Source organism: Hippocampus bargibanti, linkage group LG08 (assembly GCF_051943395.1).
Source record: "Hippocampus bargibanti isolate YZ-2025 linkage group LG08, ASM5194339v1, whole genome shotgun sequence".
Taxonomy (NCBI): domain Eukaryota; kingdom Metazoa; phylum Chordata; class Actinopteri; order Syngnathiformes; family Syngnathidae; genus Hippocampus; species Hippocampus bargibanti.
Window position 1 is genome coordinate 21,503,469 of NC_142741.1, and position 10,636 is coordinate 21,514,104.

The 10,636-nt window shown below is 40.5% G+C and overlaps 2 protein-coding genes across 2 annotated transcripts; one reads left to right on the top strand and one right to left on the bottom strand.

Annotated features, from left to right (window-relative positions):
* Positions 1-4,338: 4,338 nt before the first annotated feature.
* On the top strand, positions 4,339-6,882 carry LOC148894787 (uncharacterized). The gene is made up of 2 exons (XM_089002136.1): positions 4,339-4,399; positions 5,137-6,882. The coding sequence occupies exons 1-2, from the start codon at positions 4,341-4,343 to the stop codon at positions 6,089-6,091; spliced, it is 1,014 nt and encodes a 337-aa protein (XP_088858262.1). The 5' UTR covers positions 4,339-4,340; the 3' UTR covers positions 6,092-6,882.
* A 152-nt stretch (positions 6,883-7,034) lies between these two features.
* Positions 7,035-10,480, bottom strand: ercc1 (ERCC excision repair 1, endonuclease non-catalytic subunit). Its single transcript, XM_089002135.1, has 9 exons — positions 10,080-10,480; positions 9,615-9,995; positions 8,680-8,783; positions 8,477-8,576; positions 8,274-8,350; positions 7,829-7,928; positions 7,622-7,693; positions 7,473-7,541; positions 7,035-7,377 (listed from the first exon to the last, which is right to left on the bottom strand). Exons 1-9 carry the CDS (start codon positions 10,137-10,139, stop codon positions 7,312-7,314), a joined length of 1,029 nt encoding a protein of 342 aa, XP_088858261.1. The 5' UTR covers positions 10,140-10,480; the 3' UTR covers positions 7,035-7,311.
* Between the last annotated feature and the right edge of the window lie 156 nt (positions 10,481-10,636).

A 10,636-nucleotide genomic window follows, 5' to 3' on the forward strand; every position in this document is an offset into this window, starting at 1 on the left:
TGACAATGCTCCTAGTAGTACTACTATAATAATAATAATAATAATAATAATAATAATAATAATAATTACCTCTGAAGATGGAGGACTCAGATTTGCTGTGGCAACTCCTGAAGGGAAAAGCCGAAAGGAAAAGAAGACCTGTACTGTACCATATATGTAGTATTTGGGCCGTCCACGGGAGGGCGCTGTTACGCCAGATTGAAAGTTAACGTTTTAAAAGAAACGAAACTTGGCAGCAATTCTAAAGACAGATAAAGCCGCGGGACAGACAATATAACATTTACCACAGTATTCCTTTGATTTTGGTGTTGTTGCTTCGCATTTACTGTTTTAAATTCTTCTCCCACACGGTCAGACGAGGGGTGTGTGTAAATTGTTCCCCCGGCGATGTACAGTATTTGTTGAATTTGCGTGAAGCTGTCCCAACAACGCTACGGAATTTAATAGGTTATTTATTTGTTTATTATTCTTTTGTGCTTATGTGTGAAAATGTATATATCCTCCACATTCGCACATGCTTATGCACGTCTGCACGCTCGTGTGTGTTGTACTGGGAACTACAATTGACATCCAAAAATCCAAATTCATCAAAGCCACAAAACATTCATCAAAGCCACTAAACTACGGTTTAAAAATATAGCATCGCCCAACAAGTCCCCGATTACTTTCACATTTTGAGGCTGTCTAAATATTATTATTTTGAATACCTGTGAACGACGAGGAAAAGACGACACGAGACAAACGTGTTAATCAGCTTCACACAGATGTTTTGATGAGTAAGTCAGTCTTAAATGCCGCTGTGTGAAGGTGATTAACACGTTTGTCTCGTGTCGTCTTTTCCTCGTCGTTCACAGTGCTACCTGCCTGTGACGCCTTTTTACCGACCCAGGTATCCCCTCGGCCTGAGGCCGGTTACAATAACTCCAGTTCGATGATGCGCAAAACGAACTAATAGATAATTAAGGCTATTGAAACACGAGTTAAATTCAAAATGCAGAGTTTCACGTTGACTTTTTTGGGAAACGTTGGCTTTTGAAAATATTATTATTATTTCTAAATAGTACCGACGAATTATCATAGGATGATAAGACAATATAATCACTATTCACCACGAACAACTTCAAGATAAAGCATCACATTAATCATCAGAAGAAAAATATGCGTTACCTCTGCCGTGGTCATTTTTTTCCTGACTGGTTTGAGGCTTTTCTAGCCTCTCCTCCATTTAAACACTCCGGGAGTTGTGACGTCACACTTTGTTTTTTGAGGGGTGTGGATAAAATCGCCTGTCACTCGCCTATTGACTTTCATATTATGCAAAAACGAAACCCGTTCCAACACTACCAGTGTGAGTGGAGATAACCACAAGAGGGAGCCGACTACTTGCTTCGAAACTAACTCTCAGCCAACGAATTTCGTTTTCTGCGAAAGCAAAATACATTGAGTGGAGAGCAAACTGAAACTAACCACAAAGAAAATTCAAGAGTTGTCCAATGTTTCAGGATTTTTTTTTCATCATCTATCCAGGTTCATACCTCATTTGGATTTTGTAAACCTATTTGATATTTTGAAAATAGGCATGACAGTGCATCAAACCGAAACCTTTTGGAAATGTTACACAAAAACATAACATTAAAAAAATATATACAAGTATATATAACAGTGCCCTTCGTAATTTTAATCTGACTTCACAATCTTTTACATTAAAAAATGCGTAATGTCTGAGAATATTGACTTTTGTTGATGCAATTGTGCAGAGTGTAAAGTTTTTCATTTATAAAAATACAAAATCTTTAGAGTTACAATTATTAAGGCTTTCATTTTAAATTGCAGCATCGTTTATAAACATGTGAGGTATGCTGGAGCAGGGTTTGAGCCCATGACCTCTGCCGCGATGAGGTCAGCATGCTCACCACTCACCTACCGGGCCGCCTTAGCTCAAAGAGAAAATGATAATAATTAACAATTTAACAAATGCTTAAAATTTAAACAATGCCTGCCATCTTTATAATATAATATAATATAATATAATATAATATAATATTATAATAATAATAATAATAATAATAATAATAATAATAATAATAATAATAATAATAATAATAATACTAATAATAATAATAATAATAATAATAGTTGGATTGGATTGGATTTGCCTTTATTAGTCTCACAGTGGAGAAATTTACATTTCACAGCAGCAAAGTGATGAAAGGAATGAAAGTAGAAAAAACAAAATACATGAGCTGCTGGAAAGGCAGCCACTCTCGCGGCGCCGTCTTGAAGTCAAAAGAACAAAAAAAAACTAAATAACCAATAATATGACAGCATAGAGACAATATGACAAATCTAAGACACAGAGAGACATTCATTCTTCAGGACTTGCTGTACCCTCTTTGTGATGACATGAAGCAGTTCTACATGAAAGAGGACAGGATCAAAGCGTCTTTCCACCAGTGGATCAGGGACATCATGGTGGAATGTGCACGTCAACTACAAGCTAAATGTTGAAAGCAAACACACAGCTGTAGCATCCATTGACGAAAAGAGATTGTCTCACATCTCCTGTTCCACATAAATCTGCTTCAATTCCAAGCCGCAACAGTTCCACACACGCATCGCGCTCTGCGCTGATGCTCCTTTCTTCTTATCGCGGGTTCCTCAAGCCATGCATCCATCCAGCCGCAGACTGTCCAACAGCACTGACCTTTCCGCTAAACAAAGCGGGGCTGTGAAGATGCTGCCCATTACAGGCGCAAAAAAGCACAACGGCCCCTTTGGTGTCCAGCGATGGCAGTCGAATGGCTCCGACATTCCTCACATTCAAAAACAGTACTGGCATATTCATGCTGCCGAAAAGGCGCAACCGCTGAGCATAGTCTCCTCCTTGATGAATGTCGTGGTCAAAAATGCTGAAAAACAATCTGTATACGTTCCACACGATGCACAACAACACAAAGTGACAAAAGAAAACACAAAACAAGACAAAAACAACCAAAAAAGCAAGGTTCGTGAGAGCACTAGCTGAGGCTGCCTACTCGGGCGCCATCTTGGACTTCAATAATAATAATAATAATAATAATAATAATAATAATAATAATAATTAATAATAATAATCCGAATCAGAATCAGAATCAGAATCATCTTTATTGCCAAGTATGTAGAACACACAAGGAATTTGTTTCCGGTAGAACACGAATAATACGAATAATAATAATAATAATAATAATAATAATAATAATAATAATAATTACCTCTGAAGATGGAGGACTCCTTTCGGTTTTTCCCCTCAGGGGTCGCCATAGCAAATCAGTATCCTCCAACTAACCCGGTTTTGTGCATCCTCTTCTCTCACACCAGCTACCTTCATGTATTCTTTGACAACAACCTCCTCTTAGGTCTTCCTCTCGGTCTCCTGCCTGGCAGTTCAAGGCTCAGCATCCTTCTCCCGATATAGTCACTGTCTCCTCTGGACATGTCCAAACCATCTCAGTCTGGCCTCTCTGAATTTCTCTCCAAAGCCTCTAATGTGAGTTGTCCCTCTAATATACTCATTTCTGATCTGATCCAACTTGGAATTGAAGCGGATTTATGTGGGACAGGAGATGTGAGACAATCTCTTTTCGTCAATAGATGCTACAGCTTCATGTTTGCTTTCAACATTTAGCTTGTAGTTGACATGCGCATTCCACCATGCCGTCCCTGATCCACTGCTGAAAAGGATGCTTTGATCGTCTCCTCTTTCATCTAGAAGTTCTTTTCACAAAGAGGGTACAGCAAGTGCTGAAGAATGAACGACTCTTGTGTACAACTGATGTGTCTTTGTGTTGTGAGATTACACAAGATTTTATTTGTAAGCGCTTTTCATTATACTGAGACAACGCTACAAGAATTAAAAACGCAGGAACAAATGTACATGATGGTGTACCGTTTGGTATACATCTACGTTTTGTCCAGTGACGTGCAGTCAGTGGAGGCAGGTGAGGCACTGCCTCACCTGCCTCCATGGAAATATCAAATAAAAAAATAAATTAAACAGTTAGATGTATTTAGTGATTTGTACTTTAAAGTTCTTGTCCATTTAACTTCACCGTTTTAGGATTTTTTTCAAAATCGCTGAATTTACCGTTCAAATACTAAGTAGAGACGAGCGGTGACGTCATTGATGACGTCTGTGCCTCACCAGCCATGAACCTCACCGCACGTCACTGGTTTTGTCATAAAACGGCAATTTATTTGGAAATCTCATCCGCCCACGATTATCACGCATGCGCAGACCATATCTGCAATTGGTTTCTGGTGTCTGTTTTACCTCCAGCCTGTAGGTAGTGCTGTCTCGCTGCATGATGCAGCGACATGATTTCATCCCCTTGGAGCCGCGAGACTTCCCCCCTCGATATTGGTATGGCAATAAAAAAACCAAATATTCTCGTTGAAACGCGTATTGAAATTGACCTAATTGTGTTTTAGCACAGGGTGGTATTCTTGTTTGTTTTTGTTGTGACTGTGCTCCCCATGTTTATTGTTACAAGCTAAGACGTCGTGTTGTTTTCTAAACGAGGTTGGCGCTGCATGAAGAATAAATGTATCCGCTGGCCACTTAATTTGATACACCCAGGCGGTCAGACACCCAAAAATCTTAATTCAGAGAACAATGCTCCATGTTTATGTTTTAGTTTGTGATCGCGTCATTTATTAATGTAGCTGACAGTGTTTGCCCTGCTCGAACGCTTTGTTCTCTTAGTCAGGGGTGAGATAGAACAAACTGACTTTTGAGATGAGATAACCTTTATTCGTCTTGCATTGGAGAAATGTATGAGTTGGTGTCGCGGCCTTTCATCTGGCACATTCTGTTTCTGTCCGAGTGTGGCGTACACCCTGGACTGCTCACTAGTTTACGACACGGATCGGATATAAGTGATTGCGTAGTGTATATACCAGTAGTCTTAATATTCCCCCCTCCAAATTCAAATTCTTAAAATAAAACACCACCATGACAACAGTTTGTGTGTGTGTTTTTAAAATACATAGGAAACTGTCTAAAATGTAATTTCAAAGGGAACTAGAAAGTCTTAAAAGTTGTTTAACGTACATATTTTTTGGCTGTAATGAAAAAAACTGTCTCCTGTCTCTCGGCAGCACCATGCAGGAGAAAAGCAGCCCAGAAGGGCAGCAGCATTGCTCCGAGTGCGGACAAAGCTTTGGGCTCCTGCAGTCAGACCAAACCAAGCAAACGGACAAACCCGACGGTGCGTCTCGATGTCCATCCTGTTGGGAAGACAGCAACCCTGTCGGTCAAGGACACGCCAAAGGGAGTGTCAACATGGACCTGCACAGCTGCTCCTTGTGCAGCAAAACCTTCATGTCTTCAGCCGACCTGACCCTCCACCTGGCCTCCCACAACAAGGAGAGGAGGTTCCAGTGCACCACCTGTGGAAAATATTTCCACCAAAATGCTCACCTGGTGGCCCATGAGGCCATCCACAGTGGCGACAGACCCTTTAAATGCCCCGAATGCGGCAAGGCATTTGGGCGAGCCGCACATCTCAAGACCCACCGCCGTATCCATACCGGTGAGAAGCCCTATAAGTGTTCCTACTGCGACAAGGCCTTCACACAGAAGGCAGGCCTGCTCTCACACATTCGCATTCACATTGGCGAGCGATCCTACAAGTGTGATGAGTGTGGGGAAACGTTCAGCTCTCTGCCGCTGCTCCTCTCTCACAAGGCCGAAGAGTCGACTCGACAGGGGAAAGCACCGCCGACACCCGCACCTCAGCCTGACTCCCGTGCCAGCACCCTAAAGTGCGGTGTCTGCTGCCGTACCTTCATCAGGTCATCTTACATCAGATTGCACGTCCGCCTTGAAAAGGGGCTGCGGCTTTATCACTGCAAAGTGTGCAACAAGACCTTTGCCAAGCTGGATACGTTTATCAACCACTGCGATAAACACTTGAGGCAGAAAGGGAGAAAGAGCGACGAGAGCGTGGTGAAACCCCCATTGTTCATCCCGCTGTCAAAGTCGTCGCAACCCCCGGAAGTCGCACAGCCGGTTTCCACAGAGGTCACTTTGGGCTCTGAGGTCAAATTGTGATGTCATCTTACCACTGGGGTTACAGCCTTATCCCATCTTACTGTTGGGGAAGAGGCAAGGTACAACCAATTTAAGGGCAGGTGCATCTCTACAAATCGGAATATCATGGAAAGCTTAATTTATTTCACTAGATCAGTTCACAAAGACTTTAAGGTCTGCTATAGTACTGTGTATGAGTTTCACGTTTTTCAATCAACTACAGAAATATGACATTGTATGAGATTCTGATTCATTGACATGCAAATGTGACAAACAACTACAGTAAAGTCTCGTTATATCGATATCGGATATATCGATAGTCCCGGTTATATCGATACTATTTCTATGCACGCACGGAGAAAATTACATGCAAACAGGGTCGGATATATCGATAGTCCCGGTTATATCGATATTTTTTCGGACTCCCTTGAATATCGATATAACGAGACTTTACTGTATTTCCAACTCTATGGACAACTTCTTCAATGGACCTATCATTAGGAATACCAGAAGAACATCCACACAAGCATAGAAAGAATTTAAAAACTCCACTCAGGAAGTCAGACATGCAAGTCACCAGCCACACAGCCGACAAGATATAATAAGTGAGTTAGTTAAAAACAGCAGTTTGGGTATGTATGGTGGTGTATTCCTAAAATACAGTCAATCCTCACTATTTGCGGGGGTTTAAGTCTACCCAAAGTGTAAGTCTAAGTATATGCTGTACAGACTGGATTTCGGAATACAGTATTCACATCATCTAGATCCACATTAACCTCGAAGCATCCACACACAACCCATGTTTATTTGTTGAATGGCTTTTAGCTGGAAATGACAAGAAAAGGGAAAAGCCAAAAGGAAAAGAAGACGGCAGCATTCAAACAAAGCAAAACTATACTCACTATTTGATGACAATGCTCTGATCTTACCGTGAAATGAGCATCTCTTTCATTCTTTAAAAAAATAGTGTTCTTTATAAACCTTAATGCATTTGTACAGGATTTAAATTAATCACAGTGATTATACAAAACTCAACAAGGTGCTGGTCCGATTCATCTATACTTTAAAAAAATCAATTTTAGATACATTTCACAATTTTTTATTATAGAATGGTTGAATAACATCAATACATGAAAGTATTTCTTAATAAAGAGCACTGTGACACACAATAAGATTTAAAATGTCAATTTACTTTACAAATTTCAATTAACTTCATTTCACAAAGTGCAGATTCAATTTCCTCAACTGTCACACTTTGTCTTGGATTTTAGGAAAGGTTTATGAAGCACATCATAAAGTCGTCTTGCCTGCAATCACAAAATGCCAACACAGTAATTAAATATGCGTGACGCTACAATTTTCTTTATAACATCATCATACTAATACGCATGTTTGCCCTCACTTTTTGTGGACCAAGGCCTGGACAGAGAACCAGGTCTTCTTTCGATGCACTGGTGATTCCTTCCAAAGACTGTCGTAAATAATAGAAATGACAGAATTACTAATGGACTAAAGTCAACATTTAAATAACAGCGATAACAAGGATCTCACAGAAAAGGTTGATAGTAATGTGAGAGCATCTGTCTTGTTAATGGACTTCACAGTGGTCAGGCAGTCAGTCACCTTAAAAAAAGTAGATTTTATGGGAGATTCTTAAAAAAAAGGATGTGACTATATGACACAAAGCTGAAAGAGGTAATTATGTAATCATATGATAACAATTCATTTGACACCTTAAAAATGTAATTACAAAATTACCTTTGCTAAATAGTTTGTTTCCACTTGCTCTTTCAGAAGGTCTGCTGGTTTCTTCTCATATGATTTGTATGTTTCCAAGTAACGTCCTGCCTCTTCTGGGCTGCCACGTCATCAAACAAATACATTATAATAAATTGTATAGAACACAACAAGAGGTATTTAGGCTACATTTATGTTGTTATTTTTTTTTTTAATACACCAATCAGGAAAGCTGCTGCCAGGTCCACTGGGAGCAAATTAGTATTCAGTGTCTTGCTCTATGGACACTGACAGGGAAAGAAAGGTTAAGGATCAAAACCACGACTTTCAGGTCAAGAGACTGTGACTCTGCCACAGACACATGCTGCTCTGTGCGTGATTCAGTTGAACTGGTTTCACTGTTAGGGAGAAGAGGTAGTTTTGTTTGAAATGATTTGTCTTCTAGGTAATCAGTCGCAGGACTTGCCTCCATGCTAGAATGAGAGTGCAATCCGCCAGAATGCAGATGCGAGCTAGCTCCTTCAATGCATGGTGGGGGTCTTTCTGTGTAAGGGGAAAAACAATATACACACCACGTTACAAATATACAGCAGATGTAAGAAGTCCAAACACAATTTTTAAATATTCCAAGTTTTCAGCCCAATTATTATTTGGGCACTTTATACTCACCACATCCACTTGAACTAGTAAAACACGAAGGGTGAAGCTCTGTCCAAGCTGCTTAAGTCGATCGTGAATATAGTTTGGATTCAGATTATGATATCGTAGACTTTGAGACAGTTGATATGTGAAAACAAAAATAAATTAAAAAAAAGAAAGGGACAGGCAGTCAAATATATTGCAGGTATTGTAAGGTAAGTGTAAATATCCACCTGAGAAAAAGAGCACACGTTGTCTGGCCCAGAACATAGTCTGGCACAACTTCTCCAAACTCCCATGGGACCTTCGTCACAAACTTCAAAATGGGATTCCCCCTCTGGAAGTGCCAAAACATCAACTTCAGTATGCTGCGGTAAAAATGTAAATGTTCATTTCAAATAGATAAAGAAATACTTCCCAGACTTTAAAAGGGATATCCTTTGGAATATATACTCTATATTTGGTATGGAGTTAACAGCTATCCGGATAGTTTTTCCACTTTGGAAACTAGCATAGCTGAAGATCCATAGCCATACAACAATCCGCACTCACACAATCTGCCTGCCATGCATGTTTTTTGAGCGTACGAGGAAACCGGAGGACCTGGAGAAAACCCACGCGAACCGGCGACTTCTGCACTGTGGAGCCGGTGTGCTAACCACTTGACTACCGGGCGGCCTAAATGTATTATTATTATTATTATTATTATCTCCTGCAGGTGTGACCTCTTTGCTATCAAGTCAAAACCAAAAGGGCAGTGCTTGTACAAAATGCTGTTGCCGTTGTTATTATTACTTCTTTTATTGGACAGTGTAAGTGGCGTAGATGTGAAATTTGTGTTTGGATATGTGTCATTGTACCACAAACACCGAGGAGTGTATGAACTGCTCTCTGCATAAGTTAAAATGATTTTCTTGTCTTCATGACCTTTTTTATTTGACACCCAGCCCCCACCCCATTGACACTTTGTTCACCCCGGTTGTCATGAGAACGTTCTTTCAGGCAGGCTGATTTTAACAAGAGAAGAAATGTGTGACTTATTTTGAAGCATGCATGTGAGAGAAAGCAGGGAACTGCCTTAAAACATTGGGGAGGAAAAGCCTTTTTTTTCTCAGACAGTATAGTGTAAGGTTGTGCCGATGTATGTAGTATTTCTTCCGATGCATACCTGTCTGGGACTGACAATAATGCTGCTCCTGGACCCAGCAGGTTTTGGATATAGGCTTGGATAGTTTACTTCTCTTTGACCACAACCGGCCCCCTGAATCTCCTCGCTCTCCGCGATCTCATCACTTCCACTCATTCCTTCCCCGGGAGGCACTATGTCAGGTTCACTTTGTCTTAGATGGGCATTATTGGAAGCTCCACCAAGTTCAGATGTGGGCATTTCATTGGATCCATCTCGTTGAAGCGGCACAGCCCCTTGATTTTTAGTTTTGATGATATATTGAGCATAGGACAAAGGCTGCCCCTCCTTTACTGGTGATTCACGAGTAGTATTGGTTTTGCTTTGTCCCACAGTTGTTGATGGTTGAAAGCGCTGCTTTGGCTAAAAGAAAACAACAACAAAACATCTCTGACTCAAATGATTGTAAAGATAAAAATAGAAAAACATGCAGATATATTGGCTTACTGGTGTTCTCTCTTTATTAAAGGCAGAGTCGTCCAAATTGATATTAAACCTCTTTTTCATGTCTCAGCGAACGACGTTTTGTACAAGGCACTAATGGAAATAATTTGTAAAAATACGAAGAGAAACTCGCGAATAAAGTCAGAATATCCAACAGAGTCCAAGAATGCGAAGCGTGTCTATACCTAATCGTGATTAGTAGACCGTGGGAACTACGAGTAACTTGAGACAGGATGTACTGGACTGGCGACTGAAAACTTCCATTATGCGCATGCAGTACAGTTAAAGGCAAAGAAAAAAAAACATTCAACAAGCTTTTTTCAACGCTCCGGAGCGTCGTACAAAACAAACGAGGTTCTTTCAACAATTCATGCGTCGAACACACACGCACTTCCTGATTACAAATCGCCATTCCTCGACATGGCTTATGGGTAATGTAGTTATTTGTCAGAACTAAAACCCCACCCCCTGATTTCACGAATACTGTACTGTACTGCACAGCTTTGAAGCAGTTTGTGTATGGGCACTGTGAAACGTTATTTCGAAATGTAATGCATGTA

Excerpts from the sequence above, each read along its gene's own strand:
- LOC148894787 (XM_089002136.1), top strand. The coding sequence starts at position 4,341 with ATGATGCAGCGACATGATTTCATCCCCTTGGAGCCGCGAGACTTCCCC. Across the intron at positions 4,400-5,136 it reads GACTTCCCCCCTCGATATTG|CACCATGCAGGAGAAAAGCA; the intron begins GTATGGCAATAA and ends GTCTCTCGGCAG.
- ercc1 (XM_089002135.1), bottom strand. The coding sequence starts at position 10,139 with ATGAAAAAGAGGTTTAATATCAATTTGGACGACTCTGCCTTTAATAAA. Across the intron at positions 8,577-8,679 it reads ACGTGTGCTCTTTTTCTCAG|TCTACGATATCATAATCTGA; the intron begins GTGGATATTTAC and ends ACTGTCTCAAAG. Across the intron at positions 7,542-7,621 it reads CATTACTATCAACCTTTTCT|TCTTTGGAAGGAATCACCAG; the intron begins GTGAGATCCTTG and ends TATTTACGACAG.